The following is a 26,048-nucleotide window of genomic DNA, read 5'->3' as shown; positions in this document are numbered from 1 at the left end:
CACGCCTCGCTCCCTGGAGAACTACATTTCCCTAAAGGCCTTGCGGCTCACAGCGGGGTGAGGAGGAAGGACGTGCTCAGACCCAGCCCATTTACCTCCATCGTGCCTAAGACACGCCAACGTGATTGGAGGGCTCTGTCGCTGTGCATCCTGGGACTTGTAGTACAGCATGTTCGTGCTCCAAGCTCCTTTGTGATTCGCGGTGCCGACTCTGCGCTCCAGGCGCGCCCTCGCGAGGCGGATCCAAATCGCGTGCGCGTGCGCCGTGCTCTTAGGGCCGACCGGCGCCCCCCGCGGGGCGGGGCCGTCGATTCCGCGCCGACACCGCCTTCCTGCCCCGCCCTTCGCCGTACCCGGGCCGCCCCTCCTTCCTGAAGCCACAGCTGAAGCGGCGGCGGTGGCGGCCCGGCGGGGGGCGGCGAGTGGCCAGCGGGACACGCGCCGACCCAGACCGTATGTAGTGATTAGCGCGGCGCAGGAGCCTCCTGCCCCGCCGGCGGGGCCCGGGTTCCCCGCAGCGGGATGTTCTCCCGAAGGAGCCACGGAGATGTGAAGAAGTCCACCCAGAAGGTGCTGGACCCCAAGAAGGACGTGCTGACGCGCTTGAAGCACCTGCGGGCGCTGCTGGGTGAGGAGCGCTCTGGGGCGCCGGCTCGGGGGCACCTGCCCGGACGTGGGCCTGACGAGGGTCGGACCTGGGATGCCGACGGCTTGGGGGAGGGGTGCGGTGGGGGTGGCTTGTGACCCTCCTTTCCCTGGCCCAGCATTGTTCTCTGACAGCGGGCACTCTGGCCTTGGGGTTCTGCTCTGTCGCCCAGAGTGTAAACTTACCCCGGATTCGCGCCGGGTCACCTCGAGGCCGGCTGAGCCTTGACTCTCCTCCCCACCAAATCCTGCACTCCAGGTGCTCCGCGCGCGCGCACACAGACACACAGACACACACACACACACACTGAACTGTCACCTCCCCTCTCCTTTTTTAACTTTAATTTTTGACTGTGAGGCCCTAAGTAGACTGAGTCTGCAAGTGTTCCCAGCACAGACTTAATTGAACTGTCATCTCTTTTGTGGGCCCCCTCCCCTTAAATTTTATTTTTACTTTTAGTCGGAGTCTTCAAATAGACTGAACCTCGGAGCGCTCCCAGGATAAATTTAATTTAGCTGTCATCTCTCTTCCTGTGCTCCTCTTTTTATTTTTATTTTTATTATGGGTCTGGCTACTTGGGTTTCTTTGTGTCCTTGGTGTGAAGTGGGCTCCTCCTGTCTGTTGGAGGGAGGGGTGGTTTTCCTGGGTTCAAGGAGGCTGCTGCTTCTTTATTGCCAGGATGACAGTGATAGTTATTTGCCTTCCTTCGTTTTCATGGACTGCTGGGTGGAGGTTCCGTGGAGCCCAGCGGGCTGGCGGTTGACCTGAGATGAAGCTCATCCTTGTGGCTGTGAAGTGTCCACAAGGCTTCCTGTCACCTGCTGCATGTGATCTCTAGCTGCTTTGCTGGGCTGTGTTTTGTTTTCTATTTTCTTACCTACTTAGTCTTAACTTTTGTGAGGGACCAAACACCTGTGCTGGCTGTAGTGTTTTGGGGGCTGAGAAAAGGACACCTTGTTTCTTCTAGATGTCTTTTTTTATTCTTAAAATGAGGAAAAAGCACCTGATTTAGGACACATAGTTTTAATGTGTCTGTCACTTGGAGAAATATGACATAAAAGAATTCATTTTATATGTGAGAATTTTAAATAAAGATCTTGTTCATGAGATTAAAAGTTGCTAATTATTTCTATTTATACCCTGCGAAGTACCTCTGAGGAAACACACACACACACACACACACACACACACACACACACACACGCCTGGTTTTGCCAAGTTATTCACATTCTCGGATTCCTTGAGATCTGTACTATCTTGTTCAGTTTGGAATGAAATGTAAATTAATTACTTACTGTTAAGAGGGATTAGTTTTAGTTTTCAAGACTTTTGAAAGTGAAGTGTGGTGTCCTTGGTAAACTGAAGTGTCTCCTCCCTGTAGTAAAATCTCATGCATACACAGGTTGCGTTTTGCAGAGTTCTTAGTAGTGACTGATTAACACCTACTGCAGGGACATTTTTGATAAAGGAAAGTTGTACAGTATTTTATTTATTTTTTTTTTTTTTTTTTTTACGTTGAGAGTATACTTTTATTTTATTTATTTATTTTTTTTTATTAATAACGATTTTTTATTATATTATGTTAGTCACCATACAGTACATCCCCGGTTTTCGATGTAAGGCTCGATGATTCATTAGTTGTGTATAACACCCAGTGCACCATGCAATATGTGCCCTCCTTACTACCCATCACCGGTCTATCCCATTCCCCCACCCCCCTCCCCTCTGTAGCCCTCAGTTTGTTTCTCATAGTCCATAGTCTCTCATGTTTCATTCCCCCTTCTGATTACCCCCCCTTTCTTTATCCCTTTCTTCCCCTACTGATCATTCTAGTTCTTATGTTCCATAGATGAGAGAAATCATATGATAGTTGTCTTTCTCTGCTTGACTTATTTCACTAAGCATTATCTCCTCCAGTGCTGTCCATGTTGTAGCAAATGTTGAGAACTCATTCTTTCTGATTGCTGAGTAATATTCCATTGTATATATGGACCACAACTTCTTAATCCAGTCATCTGTTGCAGGGCATCTCGGCTCCTTCCACGATTTAGCTATTGTGGACATTGCTGCTATGAACATTGGGGTGCATATGGCCCTTCTCTTCACTACGTCTGTATCTTTGGGGTAAACACCCAGTAGTGCAATGGCTGGATCATAGGGTAGCTCAATTTTTAACTTTTTAAGGGACCTCCACACGGTCTTCCAGAGTGGCTGTACCAACTTGCATTCCCACCAACAATGTAGGAGGGATCCCCTTTCTCCACATCCTCTCCAACAATTGTTGTTTCTTGCCTTGTCTATTTTTGCCATTCTAACTGGCGTAAGGTGGTATCTCAGTGTGGTTTTGATTTGAATTTCCTTGATGGCTAATGATTTTGAACATTTTTTCATGTGTCTGTTAGCCATTTGTATGTCTTCATTGGAAAAGTGTCTGTTCATATCTTCTGCCCATTTTTTGATTTGTTTATTTGTTTCTCGTGTATTGAGTTTGAGAAGTTCTTTGTAGATCTTGGATACCAGTCCTTTATCTGTAGTGTCATTTGCAAATATATTCTCCCATTCCGTGGGCTGCCTCTTAGTTTTTCTGACTGTTTCCTTGGATGTGCAGAAACTTTTAATCTTGATGAAGTCCCATAAATTCATTTTATCTTTTGTTTCTCTTGCCTTTGGGGATGTGTCATGAAAAAGGTTGCTTTGGCCGATGTCGTAGAGGTTGCTGCCTATGTTCTCCTCTAGAATTTTGATGGATTCCTGTCTCACATCGAGGTCTTTCATCCATTTGGAGTTTATTTTTGTGTATGGTGTGAGATAGTGATCAAGTTTCATTCTTTTGCATGTAGCTGTCCAATTTTCCCAGCACCATTTATTGAAGAGACTGTCTTTTTCCCACCGGATGTTTTTTCCTGCTTTATCAAATATTAGTTGCCCAAAGAGCTGAGGGTCCATTTCTGGGCTCTCTATTCTGTTCCATTGGTCTATGTGTCTGTTTTTGTGCCAGTACCATGCTGTCTTTGTGATCACAGCTTTGTAGTACAGCTCGAAATCCGGCATTGTGATGCCCCCAGCTTTGTTTTTCCTTTTCAACAGTTCCTTGGAGATTCGGGGTCTTTTCTGGTTCCATACAAATTTAAGGACTATTTGTTCCAGTTCTTTGAAAAACGTTCTCGGTATTTTGATCGGGATAGCATTGAAAGTGTAGATTGCTCTGGGTAGCATGGACATTTTAACTATGTTAATTCTTCCGATCCATGAGCATGGAATATCTTTCCATCTTTTTATGTCTTCCTCAATGTCTTTCAAGAGTGATTTATAGTTTCTAGAATAAAGGTCCTTTACGTCTCTGGTTAGGTTAATTCCAAGGTAACGTATGGTTTTTGGTGCTATTGTAAATGGGATGGATTCCCTGATTTCTCTTTCTTCGTTCTCGTTATTCGTGTACAGAAATGCGACTGATTTCTGAGCATTGATTTTGTATCCCGCCACGTTACTGAATTGCTCTATAACTTCTAATAGTTTGGGAGTGGCTTCTTTTGGGTTTTCCATATAGAGTATCATGTCGTCTGCGAAGAGAGACATTTTGACTTCTTCTTTGCCGATTTGAATACCTTTGATCCCTTTTTGTTGTCTGATTGCTGTTGCAAGGACTTCTAGTACTATGTTGAATAATAGTGGCGAGAGTGGGCATCCTTGTCGTGTTCCTGATCTTAAGGGAAAGGCTTCCAGCTTTTCCCCATTGAGAATAATATTTGCAGTAGGCTTTTCATAGATGGCTTTTATGAGATTGAGAAATGTACCTTCTATTCCTACACTCTGAAGGGTTTTAATCAGGAAAGGATGCTGTATTTTGTCAAATGCTTTTTCGGCATCGATTGAGAGGATCATATGGTTCTTGAGTCTTTTCTTGTTGATATGATGTATCACGCTGATTGATTTGCGAATATTGAACCACGCTTGCATCCCAGGTATGAATCCCACTTGATCGTGGTGGATAATCCTTTTAATGAACTGTTGGATTCTATTAGCAAGTATCTTGTTGAGGATTTTGGCGTCCATATTCATTAGGGAAATCGGTCTGTAATTCTCCTTTTTGAGGGGGTCTTTGCCTGGTTTGGGGATCAAGGTAATATTGGCCTCATAGAATGAGTTTGGTAGCTTTCCTTCTGTTTCTATTTTTTGAAATAGCTTTAGGAGAATAGGTATTATTTCTTCTTTGAATGTTTGGTAGAATTCCCCAGGAAAACCGTCCGGGCCTGGAGTTTTGTTATTTGGAAGGTTGTTTATCACTGACTCAATTTCTTCATAATTAATTGGCCTATTTAAGAAATCAATTTCTTCCTTTTTCAATCTTGGTAGTTTATAGGTTTCGAGGAAGGATTCCATCTCTTCCAGATTGCTTAGTTTATTGGCATATAGCTGTTGATAAAAATTTCTAATAATCCTTCCAATTTCAATGGTGTTCGTCGTGACCTCTCCTTTTTCATTCATAATTTTAATAATCTGGGTCCTTTCTTTTTTCTTTTGGATAAGTCTTGCCAGTGGTCTGTCAATTTTATTGATTCTCTCCAAGAACCAGCTTCTAGTCCTGTTGATCTGCTCTACTGTACTTCTGGTTTCTGCTTGATTGATTTCAGCTTTAATTTTGGTCAACTGCTTCCTTGTGCGTGGATTAGGCCTGTCCCTCTGTTGCTGTTCCAGCTTCTTGAGGTGAGAATATAAAAACTGCATTTTAGATTTTTCTATTCTTTTGAGTGAGGCTTGGATGGCTATGTATTTCCCCCTTAGGACTGCCTTTGCAGTATCCCATAGGTTTTGGACTGTTGTATTTTCATTCTCATTGGTCTCCATAAATTGTTTAATTTGATTTTTGATTTCCTGGTTTATCGAGTCATTCCTGAGCAGGATGGTTCTTAGTCTCCAAGTGTTTGAGTTTCTTCCAAATTTTTCCTTGTGGTTGAGTTCCAATTTCAGAGCGTTGTGGTCTGAGAATATGCAGGGGATAATTTCAATCTTTTGGTATCGGCTGAGACCTGTTTTGTGTCCCAGAACATGGTCTATTCTTGAAAATGTTCCATGGGCATTAGAATAGAATGAGTATTCTTTGGTTCTGGGGTGCAGTGTTCTATATATATCTAAGAGGTCCAACTCGTCGAGTATGGCATTCAAAGCCTTTGATTCTTTGCTTAGTTTTTGCCAGGGTGTTCTGTCTATTTCTGAGAGTGGAGTGTTGAGGTCCCCTACTATTAATGTATTTTTATCTATATGTCTCTTTATTCTGGTTAAGAGTTGGCTTGTGTATCTTGCTGCTCCCCTGTTGGGGGCATATATATTTATAATTGTCATATCCACTTGTTGAATACTTCCTTTAAGAATAATATAGTGCCCTTCTGCATCTCTAACTATAGTCTGTAGTTTAAAATCCAATTTATCTGATATGAGAATTGCTACCCCAGCTTTCTTTTGAGGTCCATTTGCGTGAAAGATGGTACTCCATCCCCTTACTCTCAGTCTGAATGCATCTTTGGGTTCAAAATGAGTCTCTTGTAGACAGCAAATGGATGGGTCATTTCTTTTTATCCAATCTGCAACCCTGTGGCGTTTGAAACCAGAATTTAAACCATTAATGTTCAGGCTGAGTACTGAGAGATATGCTTTTAATTCTGCCATGTTGTCAGTAAAGTCTTTGTTTGTATTGGCTGTGACTTTCTGTTTTGTATCACTCTTGGGGCCTTTTTACTTTTATAGAACCCCCCGTAATACCTCCTGTAGGGCTGGTTTCGTGGTTACGAAATTGGCTAGTGACTGTCGATTCTGAAATGTCTTTATTTCTCCATCAATTCTGAATGACAGCCTTGCTGGATAAAGGATCCTTGGCTGCATGTTTTTCTCTGAAAGAGCTTTAAAAATGCTCCCCCAACCCTTTCTCTCATTCCAGGTCTGTGTAGACAGGTCTGATGTAATTCTGATGCCTTTGCCTTGGTACGTGAGAAATTTCTTTGCCCTGGCCGCTTTCAATACTGTTTCCTTGGATCTCATATTTGCGAATTGCACTATGACGTGACGTGGTGTAGGTCTGTCATGGTTGAGCTTGGGAGGGGTCCTCTCTGCCTCTTGGACACGAATGTTTGTTTCCCTTGCTAGATTAGGGAAGTTTTCAGCTACAATTTGTTCAAATATCTCTTCTAGACCTCTGTTTTTCTCCACCCCCTCGGGGATGCCGATGATTCTAACATTGGATCGTTTCGTTGAGTCAGTAATCTCCCGTAGCCAACATTCGTGGGCGTGGATTTTTTTAAGACCATCTTCTATTTTTATTTTTTCCTCTATTAACCCATCCTCCAATTCACTAACCCTTTCCTCCGCTTCCGTGACCCTGGCCGTCAGAGCCTCTAGTTTTGCCTGCATTTGGCTCATAGAATTTTTAATTTCTGTCAAATTCGCTCTCATTTCCGCCCTTAGGGATTGTATATTCTCAGTAATATTTTCCTGAATACTTTTTTCAAGTCTACTCATTATCTTGACCATTGTTACTCTGAATTCCATTTCTGATAATTTGGTTACATCCATATCGGTTACTTCTGTGGCAGAGGCCACTGATTCACTGTCTTTTCTTTGCTGGGGGGGGCTTCTCCTTCTTGTCATTCTGATGAAGAGAGGTTGCGGGCTTTCCAGAGCCCAAAATTATTGACTGGGTCCCAGGCCGTGCCCCTTGTTTTATAGGGATCTTAGAGATGTGGGCTTCTTCTTTAAAGATTTTATTTATTTACTTATCTGAGAGAGGGAAACAGACAGTCAGCAAGAACGAAACAGAAGCAGGGGAGTGAGAGAGGAAGAAGCAGGCTCCCAGCGGAGGAGCCCGATGAGGGACTCCTTTCCGGAACGCCGGGATCACGCCCTAAGCCGGAGACAGGAGCTCAATGACTGCGCCACCCAGGCGCCTCGGGTTGTGGGCTTCTTGATTTTTCAGCCTGCCTTCTGTGTTCTGGGGGAGGGGCCTGCCGCGCCGATACTCAGGCAACCCTGTTTGGTTAGAGTCTCCGTGTCCCCTGCGAGGGAGGATGGGGATGGGCACTCTCTGAGCCGGTATTTCCAGGCTTTTGTTCTCTGGCGGCTTTCCCTGGCGGCCGGCTATGCCTCTTCTGAGGGTCAGAGCAGCAGAGGCTGCATTGTCACAGAACAGAGGGATTGCGGCCCGTTCTCCACTGATGTTCTGGCCACTTTAACTCTGTTACTGTTGGTGCTGCTCAACCCTGCGGCCGTCCCGGGATGTGCGCACCAACTCAGCGACCCTGCCCTCACTTCCAGGGCCGGCGCGTCTCTGTCCTTTGTGTTTCTAATGCCGCCAGCCACCGGCTGCGTCTCTGTCCTTTGTGTTTCTAATGCCGCCAGCCACCGGCCGCCCCGCAGGCTCCCGGGTCTCCCGGTCTCAGTCTATGCCCGGTGAGCACACCTCGATTCCGGAGTTTCGTGAGAAGCCTGGTGGCGCGCGCACCCGGTTCAGGGTCTCAGTCTGCTGTTTCGCGGGTGCCGACCGCGAGTCCGCCCGCTCCCCCGTGCAGTTGGCCCGCCAGCCGCCAGCCGCCCCGCGCGCGCTCCGGGAGTTCCCGGTCTCAGTCTGGATCCCGTGAGCACACCGGGATTCCGGTGTTCCGGGAGATGCCTGGTGGCGCGTGCGTTCACGGCTCACCGGTCTCAGTCCGCTCTCTCGCGGGTGCCCTCTGTGTGTCCGCCCGCTCCCCCGTGCAGGTGGCTGCCGCTTCCTGGCGCCCAAACGCGGCGGCTCCCTCCCCCTTCCGTTTATCTTCCGATATCCGTGCACGGTTTACAGCTCCCCTCTTCGTACCTCAATACTCAGCGCTGGAGATGTTCATTTGTAGAGATCCAGATGCATCATCCTGCGTCTCAGGCTGATTCCGTGGTTATATAGGCTGGTCTGGTACCTATCCAGCTCGACTCAGGGGACCGGCTGAAAAAGGGGTCCCCTATTCCTCCGCCATCTTAACTCCCTCCGCTGTACAGTATTTTAAAGCATTTGATACTCTGGGACTTTTTCTGTGGTAGAGAATTCGAACTTTTGTTCTCGGTCTGCAGGATTAAGTTCGCTCCATTTTGTAAAGGCAGAATCAATTAAACCTAGATCAGTTTGGCTTCTTAGAGATGCACAGTACATTGTTACCATTCTGAGAAAGTAGTTCGTTTTCAAGGCTCTGTAATTGTCGTTTCACTTTAAGGTGCAGTATCTTATTTTGAGGAACTTTCTTTTTTCATTTCATTGAGCTCATTAGGACTTCAGTTTTGTACCATAGAGAGGTTCTTTGATATTAGGTTGTTTTTTGTGGATGCATTTGTTTGTGGAATGACCCAGTGTACTTTATTTTTGCAATCTTTATCTGTAGGGACTACGTTTTTGTAAATGTGTCTGAAGAATTCTAGTCGTGTCTAATGTAAACTTACGCTAACAACTGTGGTGTAAAGACTTTGAAGAAAAACAGTTCATTAAGGTACTAGTTCCTGACACGTAATATACTCTATTTATTTGCTGTTTAAAACTCTATTTAGAAAAAAATGGCCTCCTGATCTGAAAGACAGGAATTAGCCAAGATCAAGAAAACTATTTGAAGGAAATGAATGGACATTATTGTTGTATTTTTATTTGCATATTTATGTAATACTCTTGCTTTTCACCTGTTTTGTCTTCAAGTGATAATACAGATGTTCTTTTTTACATACAAAGATGATATAATTGATCTGGATTTGCAGCCTGTGGCAGCATCACTTTGGCTGGTTACTTAGCCTGTCTTTGAACCTCAGTTTCTTTACTCTGTCAAATGGGTATGGTAATGTCTACCTTATAAAGGTTATTCCAAGTATAATGGATAAACTACTTCAGCTTTCAGCAGGCATGTAAAGTTTCCTCTGCCATTACTTGCATCCCATCATTAATAGGATAGGACAGGTATTTTGATAGGTACTTTCCCACACCACCCTTTATATTTTGATAATTGCTATGAATTTGTTCTCTCTTTATAGAAATTAGTCTGTGTTTAAGACAGTTGGCTGAGAGACACACATTCATGGTAATGGCTCCAGTTAGAACTTGCTTAGCTACTTTAATCTGGCTACGTATTGTAGATTGGCTTGATATTATTAACTTTATTTGACAAGGAGGGAGACTGAGGCGCAGACAGACCTTACAGGGGGCCAAGCTACGGACTAAATGGCCTATATGTATTGTGTTGATTACAGGTAGAACAAAGAGCTATTAGGTCCCCAGACTTGCATTTCTCCCTGCATGGTTGAAATCATCAAGGAGAGAGTAAATGAGTAAATAAAACCAACCAGAAATCAAAAAAAATTCTGTGCATTGCTATCTTGCTCCAGCAAAGATTACATGTTTAATTAAAAGTTGTGTACCCACTACAAATCCCCATATAGAAATGGTATTGATGTAGCAAGAAGAATTGATGTAATAGTAAGCATATAGTATGGTATGTAGTTAGATAGCGGCTTATATGTTGGACTCCATTATAGGATTTCAAGGGGTCAAAAAAAATCATTAAGAATGGCACAAACAGAAGGGCGTCTTGAAGGAGTTTTACTCATGCTGGTCCCAGAAGGATGGCTAGACTACTGAGCCACATGTGTAACTTAAAATTTTTTAGTAGCGACATTTAAAAAAGTAAAAAGAAACAGGTGAAATTAATTTTAATAATACATTTTATTTAATTCTGCAGATCTAATCTGTATCGTATCAACAGGTAATCAATATAGGATATTAATATAATTTATGTTCTGTTTTTCATACCAAGTCTTTGAAATCCAGTGTGTATTGTACACTTATAGCACGTCTCGTTTCAAACTAGCTGCTTTTTAAGAGCTCAGTATCTATATGTGGCTAGTGGCTGCACACTGGACAGAGCAAAGTTAGAATTTGGGAGGGGCAGCAGGAAGACAGTTCAGGAAAGGAGAGATGGGAGCTGATAGTGAAATACACGTGGCAATGATGTAGACAGGTGAGGAACACCAGGCTGCTCCTCCTCCAGTCCAGTGAGGGAGTCACAAGGTGATGTTGGTCATGAGATGGAGTGCTAGAATTCTTGCCCCGAGGGTGTTCACAGTGTCAGATGCGTGACTAGAGTGCTATGTAGGCCAGGGGTAGGGGCAGGAGAATGAGTTGGACTGGGGGATCTTGGTGGGAGGAGAGGAGTGGTGGCCTGACAGGCAGAAGCTGAGGCAGTTTGGGGGCCAGATCAGAAAAGGTCTTGTTTGTCTGAGTTGGAAGCTTGTATCTTACCTTGCAGGTGAGAGGGCCCGCTTGAAGAACTCTTCGTAGGTCAAATGATAAGATTTGAGAGCTGCCTGCCTGTTAGCAAGGCCAGGAAAATGGATTGGGGGGTGATGGGACAGGTGACACTGCTGGCAGCAAGGGAAGAGACAAATGATAAAGGTCTGAACTAAGATGCTCCATGAATGGAGGGGGGCGGTGCGATTTCAAAGGACCAATGCAGCAGGAACTAGTGATAGCCTAAGTAAAATAATGAAACAGGTTTGTAGAAGCCAGGCGAGGAGTGATCAGTCTGAAGGAGAAGAGATCTGGGGTAAGAGGCCATAGTTCAGGCAAATCAAGTGACGTCGGGCTTGGGCCAAATATTTGGAACCACAGAAGAGAGAACAGTTTTTCACAAATACTCTCTATATATTGACAGAGTAAAATGGAACATTTTGGTATATTTCCTTTAAAGCATCTGTTGCATTAGGTAGGGACAAGTTCACTTACAATTTTAAATGTTGCCATTTAAACTTATTTTATTATTAGCATTTTCCTCTCATTTTTTCCCCCTCATTTTTATTAACTACAAACATTTGTTGAAACTGTACCGTAAGTTAGCTTACCCTTTCCTGGATTGTTAAATTGTTTCCTTCCTTTCTCTCTTTCTTTCGTTCTTTTTTCTCTGACATGAATAATACTGCTCAAAACATCTTGGGAAGCAGCTTTTTCTATATTTTGTGTTATTTCTTTAGGACAGATTCCATTGAAGTCAAATTGCTGGGTTTGAACGTGTTTCTGGGTTGATTCACTGTGCTCTTTCCTAAGTGTTGCTCCCAATGAGCCTGCTAGCAGCAAGGATTGAGACGACCATTTCCACTGTAGTCCGACTAGCAATAAACAGATTCGTGTAATTTGATAATTGGCAGTAGGCATTTTGGAGAACGGGAGTGTCAGGGAGAGGGCCAGAGGAGTTAGGAGGAGATCCTGGCTAATGATAGGGGAAGGTGAATTTGATGTTAGGGGTGTTGAGTTTGAGAAAAGGGCAAGATCCAAGTGGACATGTCTAGGAGGTTGTTGGACATGGGGTCTGGAACTTAATAGAAGGATAGAAAGCTGTGGTATGGTTGTTTATTGTCATCATGGTTCCATCAAATCTTCCCACAACCTCTGATGCAGGTCGTGTTCCTACCCTCAACCTGTAGATCAAGAAACTGAGGCCCAGTGAGCGTAACTACTTGTCTGTGAGCACCCAGTCGGGAAGTGGCAGAGCTGGGATTCCTGATTATAAAGCGCATGTTATGCCTCTGCTAGTTATCTGACTCAAAAGTATATTTATATATCAGAAAATATATTTACCCACCACAGTGAATGTTAATATGTAAACAAAAGCCCTAGAGTTTTTGCGTGTCTCCCAAAAATGTTGCTTTGACTTGTGCTGCTCTCTTCCTGGTCTGTTTTACTAGATTTTTCTAGGGAGACTTGAGGCTATATTTGATTTCATCATGGCAGAAGATAAAAAGACTCCTTTTGTGTTTTGCTGTTCATTGGCCTCTCTGTGCCCTTGGCGGGCCTAGCAGGTGGTAAAATATTTGCATGGACGTTAGTGCCAAAGGACCTTCTGCAACCAGAGCAGAGCCTGAGGTGTCATTTCAGTCTCCTCGGGCAGTCTTATTTTGTCTCTCTCATTCAGCCTTGTTTGAAGCAAAGTCATTTTGCCATAAGGCTCCCTTTGCTAATTTTTCATCAATTACTGACGTTTTATATCTGTAGCTTCTAAGATGTAAGATGGACTTTGGACACAGATATGTGTATCACACATACACCAATCCCTGCCTCGAGGGCTCGGGGATGTCTGGAGTTCTGAAGAGAGAAGGGTGAACCTAGGATAAAAGTCCAATCGAGCTCAGATGTTTTGTTTGGGACAACTGAAAATGGTTGACTTCCTTCTTTTATTCTGGGAAAAGAGCTAATTGATCGGCCCAGAATATTCTGACGTAAACTTTTATAATTTGTATTTTTATTTTGTTTGTAAGTGCTTTACTTGCAGTTGGGCGTAAATACTTTTACTGGCTGTTTAGAGTACTGATCTTTCCATAGATAAAACTATAGAGAATTGTTTATTTAAAAAATTGACTATCAAAATAACAAATTGATTCAATTTAAATTTTTAAATTATGCTTTAAAGGAGGAATATGTTATTGTACTGTAAAATTAATAATCTATAAATGTGGTAGACAACTATGCTGTCTTTGGATTTTAAAAAAATTTCAGTTCCACAGACATTTTTTAGGAGTGTATGAGTGAGTGCGTGTGTGTGTCTGTCTGTCTGTTTGCTCAGGAGGGCTGTGTGTTCAGAGATGAATAAGGCAGAAGCCCAGGACCTCTGGTTTAATAGGAGAGGTAGACACAGAAGCAGCTACATTTCCCATGAAGGTGTTAGTGCCTCGGTGGAGCGGGTGAAACCGTAGAGGTGGCCACACACGCAGTGCAGAGGAGGCACAGCAGAGAGGCCTCTTGGAGAGTCGCCAGTGCTTCCTGAGGGAGATGAGGTCCGAGGTGGGTTTGGAATGACGAATACGGGGTTTTCCCAGTGGACAAGTTGGGGATGAAGGGACTGCAGAGAGAGGAACTCGTGTGAAGGTAATGGTGTGGCCACCATGGAGTTACGTGTACAATGGCTTTTATCCTGTGGTGTGTGTAGATGTTGGGAACCAGGAAGACGTAGGTGGAGAATAGGAGCCAAATCTGACGAGTCCCCTTGGTGAGTGGCCCGAGAGTGTCAGACTCCCTGATTTTGAAACATGGGTCCCGGGAACGTGAGAACTTCCTTCCTTTTGGATTGCAAACCCTGAGGGTATAGCATGGGCTGCCACCGTTCATCTTTCCCCAGAGTAGAGGGAACCTACCTCAAATCGAATTCATAATCAGGGGGAAGTGGGGCAGAGAAATGGAGGGTGAGACGAGCGCACTGGAGCTGTGTGAGCTGAGAGGTTCACCATGTCTGTGCCATCTCTACCCCTGAGCTTCTCGGTCGCAGGTGCCAATAACACCGTTTTTCTTTAGTTAGCTTGAGTCCTATTTCTGGGTCATGGACTGGAAAGAATACAGGTTAATATGCCTGAAAGAGAGGGGGGAAATCCCAGATCAAGGATGGGTGGGTGGGTGCATATGTGTGGATATGCTTTTCATATTTTTTAAGAGCAGAGCAAATTTCAGTGTATATATACGTAGAAGAACGAAGTAATAAAAGAGCAAAATTGAAGAAACAGTGCAGAGAAAGGGAATACAAATGGAGAAAGGAGGGGTCTTCAGTAGGATCAAGAGTGTGGGACAGGAGATCAGGCTTGACAAGAGGGACACTGCTTCCTCTAAGGCCACTTGGAGGAATTAAGAATGGGGTCCTAATGTGGAGGGAGCTCTCACAGCATGGCTTGTGTTTTCTCTGCGAAGGTAAGAGGTAGAGTCAACCAACTGCTGAGTCAGTTTTCTTGCTGGTGAGGTGATAGGAACTGAGGATGTCTTGTTCCCTCTCCTGTGCCATGCATCCCCTTAAAAATAAAGGAAATACTGTAATCTGTAAGACTTATTATTGTTCTTTTGGGGAGCAATCTCATAAATGCTTTTAACTTATGCATTCAGTACTGGGCCAGAAGCCGGGGAATGTATATATATAAAACGAGGAAAGTTCAGGTAGTGCACATATTGTCTGGTCTTCCACTCAGTGACCATGTATCCCAGAGTGCAGCAGGTGGGCCCAGGGAAGTGCTGTGTTCTCAGTGGTCTTCTTTCGTGTCTCTCAACTGTGGGACCATCTGTCCTACTGAGTGTGGCTGTCATGGTTGGGGTAATTTTGATCTCCATTTTTGCCTTGAATGCGATTTAACGTCACATAAGATGTGCTTTTGCAAAATGTTTTCTAATATTCTCATTGGATCAATATGCTGCCTTAAGCTACCAGTTCAGAAAGGACTTACCTTTTAGATTCTCAGTCAGGCTTTGTTTCTGACTTAGTTCTGAATGCCCATTTCAAGTTTTTAACTGTGATTTTTACAAAAGAGATATTTCATAACCATTTTTATGTCTTTTATATTTTTTTAGAAATTGAAACCACATCTGAGATATTTTAAAAGTAGTTGTAATTTTTAACAGTAAATACGTAATTTCGCTATTGCAACCATGGTTTAGCTTAAACGATAAGGAGCCCTTTGATGTTGTCTTGTGTTTGATTTTAAGTGATGGCACATATTCACTGAACTTCAACCATGGTTTGAAGGACACATAGGTACTAGTGACATTGCCTGTGCCCAACCGTGGGAGCCATGAGAATGTGCCGCTCAGTTCTCTGCTGTGGGGATCATGACTGATAATTAGCTCCGGCTGCTGCTCTCTGGATTCACCACCAAAGCTTAGCCAAAGCTAAGCTTCTCTTGGGTTACTTGCAGTTACTGAGCAAGCAGGAGTACTAATGTGGTCCACTCATGCAACATCCACATGCCTCTGAAGGGTGACTTTGGCTTGAGGACTCCCCATGGGTGTGGTCAAGACCTTCTCAGGACTGCGTTGGAGTCTGAGACTCTTCCTGCCCAACTGTCCTTCCATCCCCCTCTCCTTCGCAGGGGGTCAGACCAGCACTGTGGTTGAATTCTCTCCCTGCCTTCTCAGGTCTCTCCCCTTTCCCTTCACAGAGAGTTCCCCCAATCAATCTCCTACATGTGTAATCCTGTCTTGGTGTCTACTTTCTCAGGGAGCCCATCCCTTTCCCAGAAGGTGTTGCCCATCCTACCATCTAAAACCCTTCCAGGAGACTGCACGAGCACACTCCACCTTCCACATAAACTCAATTTATCCCTCCACCCTAAAATGATTTTTCCTCAGAATTCTCATAGCATTTTGAACTTTGCATTTGGCATTTATGGCCTTTGGCTTTGTATCTGCGGGATATCACCTACTAGTTGATAAATACACTGAGAACATGAATAGCTTCTTGTTCATCTTGATTCCTTTTGGTAACATACTTCCTTATTTGTAATCGTAGTTATTAGCATTTAATCAGCACTCTCCATGTGCCAAACACTGCCAGAAATACTTTTACATGAATTAACTCATGTAATCCTCCCAAATGGGATCAGTAATATTATTATCCTCATTTTACAGATGAGACACAGAGAGGATAAGGATCTTGTTCAAGGTTATGCAGCTGGTAAGTGACAGAGTCAGGAATTGAACCCAGGCAGCTGGCTTCAGACTCCTTGTTCATTTAGCAGTTACTTTTTATCCAGACAGAATAGGTGCCAGGGCTATACACAGTGTTGGGGATGCCAGAACTTGCAATCCAAGTCTAGAATAAATAACTATTAAAAAAGCAAACAAACCCAAAATGTGATTTCCAAATAGACGGATGTAAGTCTGTGGGGGAGTAGCAGCCATCTGATGTTTTGAAAAATTTCTAAAAGCCTTCCTGCCCCAAAGATTGTTTTCACAAGCCAGATGTTCCCATCATTAAAGTAATGATTTGAGACCAAGAATTAAGGCCTCTTGAAGGAGCCCCCTAACCTTCTCCCTTGTGTACGCACACTCATTATCAGACCCACCCTCTGATCCCAAGGGGAACAGCTGTAAGAAAGGACTATTTGAGTGGACAAAAGGGAGAAGAGGTTGGGAAAAGAGGTCCAGGGAGAGGGGCAGCCGGACCAGAGGGCTGTCGGTAGGGATAGGCTTGGATGAGGCTTTCATGGAAACAAAATTGCAGAGACACTATTGTAAAATTTTAAATACACAGAAACCAAAACTGAGTCACTATCCCCCCAAAAGGACTGGTTATAAGTAGTAAAAATTCTTTCAATGAGATCTTTGATAGTATTTTTAAGACAGCATGGAAGAGAGGGGAACAGATGACCTATGTTGCTTCGTTACAACTGTTTAAAGGGATTAACGTGTTTTATTTATGTCTGGTCATATTTCTGGAACAAACAGTGTAGACCTCTATTTTCCATGGACTTTATATCTGATAAGATAAGGATGTGTTTGGGTTACTTAGGCTTGATGTAGTAGAACTTATGCTGAACTTCGGGGTAGAAGTAAAATATCACCTCGTGTGTGTGTGTGTGTGTGTGTGTGTGTGTGTGTGTGAGGTTGCAGCTATTTATTTTGGAAAGAATGGTTCCATTCCTCTCTTCCTGCTCCTTAAATAAATATGTACCCAAACAGACACATTTTAACTGAAGTAAGTAAATAACGAACTGGAAAAATATTTGAAATTTATAGGAGTGGATGTAGTTATAACCTCAGTACATATAGAGCTCCTATATATTAATAGAAATTAGAACAGATGTTTAAAATATACATATATGTGTCACAAATGAAGAAATGACAAGAACCAATGTTTTAATGTCATTTCAGTTATCTAGGATATATAAACTTACAAATAAAAAAGTATTTACCTATGATTTTAGCAAAGTTGCTGTTGTGTATGTTTCTTCCCTTAATGATTCCTCCCGGTTATCCGTATTTGCTTTCCAATACACCTTTGATAGGATTCTTATTTGGTATGATCTCTCTGGAAAGTAATTTATTGGTATGTGCCAATGGTCTTAAAATATGTACATATCATTTGACCTAATTTCCTTTTGTAGAAAATGATGATAGGTTTACTTAAAGGTGATTAAGAAATGCATTGCAGCATTGTTTTCACATTTAAAATTTTGTTTATTGAGGTAAATTTCACATACTGTAAAATTAATCATTTTCAAGTGAACAATTCAGTGGCATTTAGAACATTTACAGTGCTGTGTAATCACCACACCTCTGTCTAGTTCCAGAACAGTTTTATCACTCCAACAGAAAACCCTGTACCCATTAAGCAGTCTCTTATTCCCTCCTCCCTCCAGCCCCTGGCAACCACCTGTGTGTGTGTGTTTAACCAGCTGAGTTTTTTTTCCCCCTAAAAATCATTCTGCTCCACCAGAGTGATAGTACAATAGACCCTTGAACAACAGATTTGAACTGCATGGGTCTACTTCTATGTGGATTTTTTTTTTTTTGATACTAATAGTACAGGACTGTAAATGTATTTTATCTTCCTTATGATTTTCTTAATAACATTTTCTTTTCTGTAGCTTAATTTATTGTAAGAATATAGCATATCTTGTGCATATTACATATATACAAAATATGTGTTAATTGTTTATGTTATTGGTGAGGCTTCTGGTCTGTTATGAATTAAGTTTTGGGGGAGTTAAAAGTTACATGCAGGGAGTAGACAGCCCCATCCTTGCATTGTTCAAGGGTCAGCTGTATATGTTGAGCATATTTGTATGAGTGAGGACTCTTGGTTGCAAGTGGCAGAAACTCAAACTAACTTAAAAGGGGGAGATTTAATGATACACACAACTACTGTAGGCTAACGTTTGGCTTAAGTACGTATGACTGTTGACAGGGATGTAAGTGGAGTCCAGGACACACACCCATTCTCACCTCAACTCTCTTTTTTGATCTCCCTCTTGGTGAAAAATACTCCTTCCACTCTTGGTTCTGTGTTCACTTTCTTTCCTTTCTGTGGTTTTCCTTCGTTCTCAGGCTGACTCTTCCCGGTGCAGGAGAGATGGTCCCTGAAAGCTAGTGACTCTTGAGAAGAGTGTAGCTCCTCTAGGGCCCCAGGTCCTGAGACCATGCCGATTGGCTTTACTTGGGTCATGGGCCCATTCCCGTGGGAGATGGGGTACTCTAATTGGCCGGCCTGGATATCATTTGCCCTGTTCCTAGAAACTGAATCTCATTCTGGCTCATATATTCCTGAGAAAGTAATTCTGGAAAGGCATTCTGATACATTCCCACACAAAATAGTACTGCTCATATCTCTGCTTATGCCCATGTATATATCACAAGGGCATTGACTTTTGTGTTGATAATCCTGGGGCATTGAGAAAACTTTACATGACATTTTGTAAGTTCTACTTAAGACTGTGGGAGTTATATTTGAGGATTTATCTAATTTGAGGGAAGTAAGGGTTTTCCTTTTAATAAATGGATTTGCCACTCTTTGAATTCTATCTGTGTTAGTATACATTTTTTTTAAGTCATTCCACAGGTAGATACTGAGGGTTTGCTGTGTGCCAAATGAAGCTCCAGTTTAATGAGATTTTCATTCATTCGGGCAGATGGACAATAAATAACAAGTAAATGTATAATTTCAGGTAATGATTATAGAAAAATGAAGCTTGATAGGGGTGTGTGTATGCTGGTCTTGACTGCAGGGTCAGGGAAGGCCTCTCTGAAGAGGGGTTTAGAGTCAAGATCGGGTTAAGCAGGGAATAGCTTGGTGATTATTTATGGGGTAATGTTCCAAACAGAGGGAACAGTAAGTGCAAAGGCTCTGAGTCATAAATAGCCTTGAGAATCTAATGGAAGTCAGTAGAGTTGGAGGAGTTGTGGGTGGGGGAGGAAAGGGTAGGACCAGGTGGGGCTTGTAGGTCTCATTGAGGATTTGGGACTTTCCTCTAACTAAGGTGAGATGGGGAGCCCCAGGGGGAGGACGAGCAAGGGAGTGACCTGAGTTGAACTTCAGGACCTTTCTTTGTAAAGCCTTTCTTTTCTTTTGACTTACTTTATAAAAAGTGTGATCCTTCACCCCAATACTGAGTAGTGACTGAAGACAGAAAAGGGAAGAGGTAAGAGAAAGAAATGGTGCTGGTGAAGCCGTGGCAGAAGCAGGTTTTGCAGAAGGTGGGCACATGTGGCCCATGTCTGTCCTTATTGTGGCAGCAAGCAGTGATGAGAAGACAGGCTGGGAACACCTCAGCCCATGGGACAGGAAAGCTAGACTGCTGTGAGGCCATGTAGTGGGGCCCACACAGCAGTCCAAGCTTGTAACAGTATGGAGTTGGACTTGCTATGTTACTCCAAATTTCAGTAAGAGGCAAGAAGCCGATATATTAGAGAGTACCCCTGGGATGGCTGGGTGGCTCAGTCGGTTAAGCGTCTGACTCTTGATTTCGACTCAGGTCATGATCTCAGGATTGTGAGATTGAGCCCCGCATCGACTCTGTGCTGGGCTCCTGCATAAGATTCTCTCTCTCAGTCTCCCTCTGCTCCTGCTCCCCACCTCCCCCTGGCATGCACACTCTCTTCCTCTAAAAACAAAAAAAGAGTACCCCTGATTTTGACAAAAAATGGAGATAGATCTGCCAGTTGCCAGAAAAGAATGAACACCGGAAAATGTTGATCGGTCAGGGTAATATTGATTTATCTATATCATGTGTGCGAAGAGAAGCCAATGGTTGGCTCCATTTCAGGAACCGACTAAATTAGGGCCCCATTTGTACTTTATATTGTGTTTCTTAATGGAAAGACCTGAGGGAGTCTTGATCTCTGGCTCAGTGTAACTTGAAAAGATGTGATTTTTATGAACTGATGTTGCTAGCTGAGCGTGCACCGATGGAGATTCTCTTCTGGCAGTTGCTTGTTGGTGCCAGGTTTACACAGAACGAAGAAACGTGACTGAATATGTGCTAAGGCCGCCGTGTCTTGTAAATGAACCTTATCATGATTGGAAATGTCATCACCTTTTCCATTCGGGGTGTCACGCATGTGGTTGTCCCTAACTCAGTGCAAGTTATTGAGTGGCTGGGCAGAGGTAATTTCTTTCTGCCTGGCTCTATTATTTTTCTACACTTTTTGGTAAATGACAATTAGAGAAACATAGCTTTCCCTAATAACAGCAAAAGTTCTCTATAAATAGGTCATTTCAGGGCATTATCTACAACATATGTGTTATAGAATAAGTTTAATTACAGTGTTGGACAGAAGAAATTTAAGTTATTTGCTGTTTTGGGGGCATTTTTCTTGTTGATGATACTATTTAATATATTGTGTGGGTCTTGAGTGTACTTCAAAATTGGAGAGTAAGACAAGTTTGGCGAACATTATAGTGTGGTGTCATGTTTGCTGAGTTGTTCTTTTCTTTTTTATGGTAAATAGGCTTTGAAAAATATCTGAAAAAGATCTCTTTCCAAAACACTCTGGCAGCTTTTTTTCCCCCCAAAAAATGAAAAATAGGTGTGTGTGTGTGTGTGTGTGTGTGTGTGTGTGTATTTTTTCCCCCTTTCTTTAGTTCTCCCTCCCATCCTACTTCTCCTCTGGTAGCAGCAAGTCTGATTTCTTTTTCAATGAGTTTGGCTGGCTGGCTTTCTTTCGTTCGTTCGTTTGTTCATTCATTCATTCATTCCATGTACGGGTGAGATCATTGAGTACATATTTTTCTTTGTCTGACTTATTTCCTTTAACATAAAGCCTGCAAGGTCCATCCATGTTGTTGCACATAGTTGTTTTGGTTATGAAATTTAATGTAGTCATTATAAATATTTGAATGATACAAAAAATAATTTTGCATGAGAAAGCTCTTCAAATTCTGCAATCCTCTAATGACCATTGTTTTCTATGCTTGTTTTCTGTGCCTGCTCTTGCTTACGTGCATCCTCTTCTCTGTGTCTCTCTGTGTCTGTCTTGGGTGTGCAACACACATAAACACAGTTTTACATGAATAGTCATTATGCATGGTCTAGCCCTAGATTTTTGACTTAACACTCCTTGAATATTTTTCCACATCCCTAAGTGAAGACTTACATAATACTTAAATGGCCGTCTTATGTTCCACTGGACTTGTATAACAAATTACCTGCTGCCCATCCTCAGGTTGTGCGTTTCTGGCCTTCCCATGCTGCTAGCAGATTGAGGCCCAGGAGTGAGAAAAGTGGCAGCTTGGTGACCAGAGGCCTTTAGTTTCTTGTGTAAGGTATGCAGGGGACCATGTTTGTAGCTGCTGACAGGTTGGGGGACATTGTGATGGATTTCTGGAGGTAAAGAGAGGCCCTTGGGGAAGGGTATTTCAGCTTTTGCTGAGGTAACTTCATAGAAAGACCTCCTTTTTAATCAGTCCAGGAGGAAGGTCATTCCACTTGCAAGCTGACTTTGGTGTCCTCAGTGAACCAACTTCTGGGTCCACTTTTAGATTTAGTAACTCTTTAGTTCTGTGACTTCAACCAGATCTATGTGCTTAAAAAAAAGGTCATGTTTCTGGGGCCCCGAGGTGGCTCAGTTGGCTAAGCATCTGACCAGTGCAGGTCATGATCTCGGGGTCCTGGGATCCAGCCCTGTGTCATGCTACCCACTCAGCAGGGAATCTGCTTCCCCTCTCTCTCTCTTTCTGTCCCTCCCCCACTCGTTCTGTCTCTCTCTCTCTCTCTCTCTCTCTTTTTCTGTATCTCAAATGAATCAGTAATATCTTTAAAAAATAAAATCATGTTTCCAGTTATGCTTCCCTGTGCTTCCTCTGTCACTTCCTGTTAACGTTGGATTTAGAGGAGCAGTGTGGGAGCCTGACTGCCTGGGTTCGAGTCTGGCAGTGACCTAACCTCCCTGACCAACCACTGGCCATAAGGACAGTACCTGCTTCCTAGGGCTACTAGGGGTTTAATTAAGTTAATATATTCAAAGCTCTTTTTGTAAGCCATTACTATAATTATTAATAATTATTTGACACAAGTCAGATGGCTCTCTCTGCCGTCATCACCACTTTTCTGCTTCCTTAGTTGTTGGAGATGGGTGCAGGTAGAGGTTACCAGCTAGCTCCCGCTTTATCTGTCTTATTTCTACCAATGACTCCCTCCCTGGTGAGTGGTTTTGACTGTAATATAGGCTGGCCCCAATTGAGATCAAGAAAAGTAGAAGCAATTTTGCATTGACTTAAAAAGTGTGATGCAACTTGATTCTACGGAAGGAATAGATATATTAAAATGTATATGAAGCACATTTGTTAAGCATTGTATTTCATTGGTATATATTTATGTTTTGTTATATTGGAACTTCATATTGGTTAAAAAGAAAGTCTTAGGATCCTGTATTTGAGAAATGTAAGTCAAAATGTTTAAATAAAATAGCTCTACTTTTGAAACTTTAGCGCTGGGTAATTGGGATACATCTTCATATAGAATTACTTTTAGGTGTGGACTGTCAGTCCTGGATAAGAAGTGTTAATATCTGACTTGTAAGAATTTTGCTTTCTAGATCTAGTTTACCTTATAGGTATAAAGAAATGAAAAGAATCCATCTTAGTAGGATGGATATTTTTTACAACCTCTTCACTCATACTGATAATTGTTTCCTGTTTGACTGTCAGGTTTTATTTTGGTATTTCCAAGAATGTTTTTGGATGCAGGTAACAGAAAACCGGAATGCAAATGATAAGGAATTTTTTTTTTTCTCTTATAACAGCAGCCCCAAGGCAGGTCAGGGTGGGCCCAGAGCCAGCTAATTCACTCAACAGTTCTGTGATGTTGAGGGTCCAGACTCTCTCTGCCACCCTGCCTTGCCATCCTTAGTGTCCTCAGTGTGGCAGGCTTGTCCTCAAGGTAGCAAAATGCCTGCAGCCCTTACAAGCATTGCACCCAGGTAGAACAACATCCAGAGGCAGGAAAAGAGGAAATGCTTCTTCTTTGTGTCTCTTTAAAAGCAATGGATCTTTTCCAGACATGGTCATCAGAATTCTTCCCATTTCTTATTGAACAGTGTTGGGTCACAGGCTTGGGCCTAAACATATCACTGGCAAGGGGCGTGATGGCACTGTAATTGGCTCAGCAGCATCAGGTCCTACCTCCTAGGGCCAGGGGTAGGCCAGCCTCCCCGAAGGACATGACTTTGTGGGGGAGGATGAGCCCTGAACAGATAGGGCCTCTGTTAGGAAGAGGAAATGTCTGTCTGTGGGAGTGGGTGAAGTAGGGGGCTGGAGGGAAACCAACAGTGTCTCTCCAGGCCGCTCTTACTTATTAGTTTAAATGCTATGGAGAATATCTATGGAAGTGAATCATCAATCATGGTGAAATTTTGGATACATGTATATTTTTAGGGAAGAATTTAAAATTTTGCACTGTATCTGGTATATACAACATGGCTATAATGTATGCAAGAAAGAAAAGTATCAGCCAAGCTAAAAGATGAGTTTAGTTCACTTTTTGCAAATAGGAATATATAGTTTAGGCCCCGGTATGCTTCCAGAATCATTATGCCAGGGTTCTAGGGGCCTTTTCCTTCTCTTGGGCCAGGCTGATGGTGTTTGGGCATAGAGGCACCTGTGTATGTGCTGTTGCCCCTGAGAGGAATGAAAATTGGATTAACAGTGTGGATAGGGCTCACTTGAATGGTGGGGCAAAAGCCTGATTGGCTTGGATGCTTGGTTGGGTGGGTGTGTTTAAAGGGTTTATTTTTTATTATATATCACAAGTTACATATTTATGAAACCTATTCTTTCACTTATGTATTCAATTTTTAAAACAATTTAAAAAATCCTTTTTTATGTGTAGCACATGGCCTGTGAGCACATAAATCCGTTCAATTGATTCAGGGTCGAAACTGAGACTGGGGTTCTCTTGAGTGAATATGGAAAGGGGAAAGGGAGGGCATTGGAGGTCAATGTGCAAGGGCTGATTAAAAAGATGGGCTGCGGAAACCAAATTGGGGAAAACGAATGTGAAGACTTAAGGAGCATAGATAGTGATCAGATGGTGGGGTCTTTGGGTTCAAGGACCTGATAGGGTTGAAGAGTTGTTAGAATTATCTTTCTAGAGGGGTGAGCAGGGACAAGGAGAAATGGCAGGTGACAGGAGAGAGGAATGAAATTGGGACCCCAAATGTGGGGTGGTAACAAGCAGTGGCTGGGTCTAGGCTGTGCTGCGGACATGCCTGGTGGGAGAGGGCGTGGAAGACAGCCTCTTTGGGGTAAGTCAGGCATAACCTTTGTAAATGCTGAAATCAGTGCTAGTTACAAGAGAAAGAGTGAGCCAGGCCCTGAAATCTTCAGAGAGCATGCTGGGGTGAGTGAAAGACTGTGTGCAGCTCGGGTGGGTGAGCTCGTTAGCATGCAGACTGGTTGTATGAGTAGCAAGGAAGTATTGGTGTGTGTGAGGGGAAGCACTGCCATGGTCTGGATGTTGCAGTGGTGAGCAGGGAGGATGCCGACCTCATCTTGGGCCAGGTGGTATGGGGTGTAGGATAATGAAGGGCTTACCTGACAGTCTATAGTGAAGCAGTCCCCTCAGGGGACTCTAGGTTTTAGGTGGAGCCAGAAGGGATGTGGTGCAGGAGAGGGGATTTGGTAAGCTTTATTGGATATAGGGGGTGGAAGAGTTGTGGTTAGGAAGCTGGGGTGAAATTAGGTGATGCCCAGCGCTGTATGGAGGGGACAGTTAGAGATGTGGGTCATGTGGGAAACTTAGATTTCTGGGGACATGGATGGAAACCAGGGAGGAAGGCCAGAGGGGACATCCCTGGTGTGTGCCTGGTCTAACAGTTGTCTATTGATTGAGTCTGGTGTCAGGCATCTTGTGGTGGGGAGGTGAGGAATAGGGGCTGGGTGTTGTGCAGGAGCAAGGGCCTCCCTTTATTTTGGGGTGGGGTGGAGTCATGGTTATCTTCAGTAGATTATTGCTTAACTTCTGGATGTCTCCAGGAGTAATTCCCTGTCCAATATGTCCAATGATGTTTATACCTAAAAGTGGGTGTGGATTGAAGACATGGCACTTGAGAGAATTTTTCTGAAATTTGAAGTCTTCATGGCATCAGAAAAAGTGTGTTTGCAGAATGGACTTTGCACTCTTAGTTTTAAGGTTTTGCAGAACTTCCCGAAATAACTTTGTATGATGGAGTGTTGGGGGGGGGGTGTGGTGTCATGCCAGGTGTCCTTACCTGCAAGCTGACTTTGGGGGATGACTAGGCCCAACTCCTGATTCACCTTTTTCCACCAGACTTCTCACACCACGTCCTTGACCACATCTCCTTTCAGAGCCCTGATGTACTGGGCTTACCTAGCGTTTCATCTACTAGGTAAGTTAGTATTTCATCCACACCGGGATTTTGCAATTGCGTATCATCAGTACAAGGGCCGCTTTCAGGTCTGTAAATAGATGCATTTTTCAGATGTGTATTTCTCTTTAATAATAATGATGATGATAAAAGTGTTGATTTACCACTGAAGCACAATCAGCATACCTGCTGTCTTCTGACCTGATTACTTGCTAAGTCTCGAAAGGGCTTCATTGTGTGGATTTTACTCCTTACCAGGTATGAAGCTCCAGGTCATTCATCTGT

The 26,048-nt window shown here is 43.2% G+C and overlaps 1 protein-coding gene across 3 annotated transcripts in view; it reads left to right on the top strand.

Moving 5' to 3' along the window:
• The first annotated feature begins 335 nt into the window (after window positions 1-335).
• The window catches only part of RALGAPA2 (Ral GTPase activating protein catalytic subunit alpha 2), a 312,880-nt gene continuing 287,167 nt past the window's right edge, over window positions 336-26,048 (top strand). For 2 of the 3 annotated variants that reach the window (XM_087853775.1, XM_087853774.1), the window contains exon 1: window positions 336-628. In XM_087853775.1, the coding sequence (XP_087709901.1) occupies window positions 523-628 (106 nt within the window). In that variant the 5' untranslated portion in view covers window positions 336-522. The remainder of the gene's footprint in view (window positions 629-26,048) is intronic. The other variant, XM_045809914.2, reaches the window with a different exon arrangement.

The sequence above is a fragment of the Ursus americanus genome, chromosome 22 (assembly GCF_024610735.1).
Source record: "Ursus americanus isolate L20-20 chromosome 22, mUrsAme1.1.p, whole genome shotgun sequence".
Lineage (NCBI taxonomy): Eukaryota > Metazoa > Chordata > Mammalia > Carnivora > Ursidae > Ursus > Ursus americanus.
The sequence above is the reverse complement of the archived record's forward strand: the minus strand, read 5'-3'. Positions and strand labels throughout refer to the sequence as shown.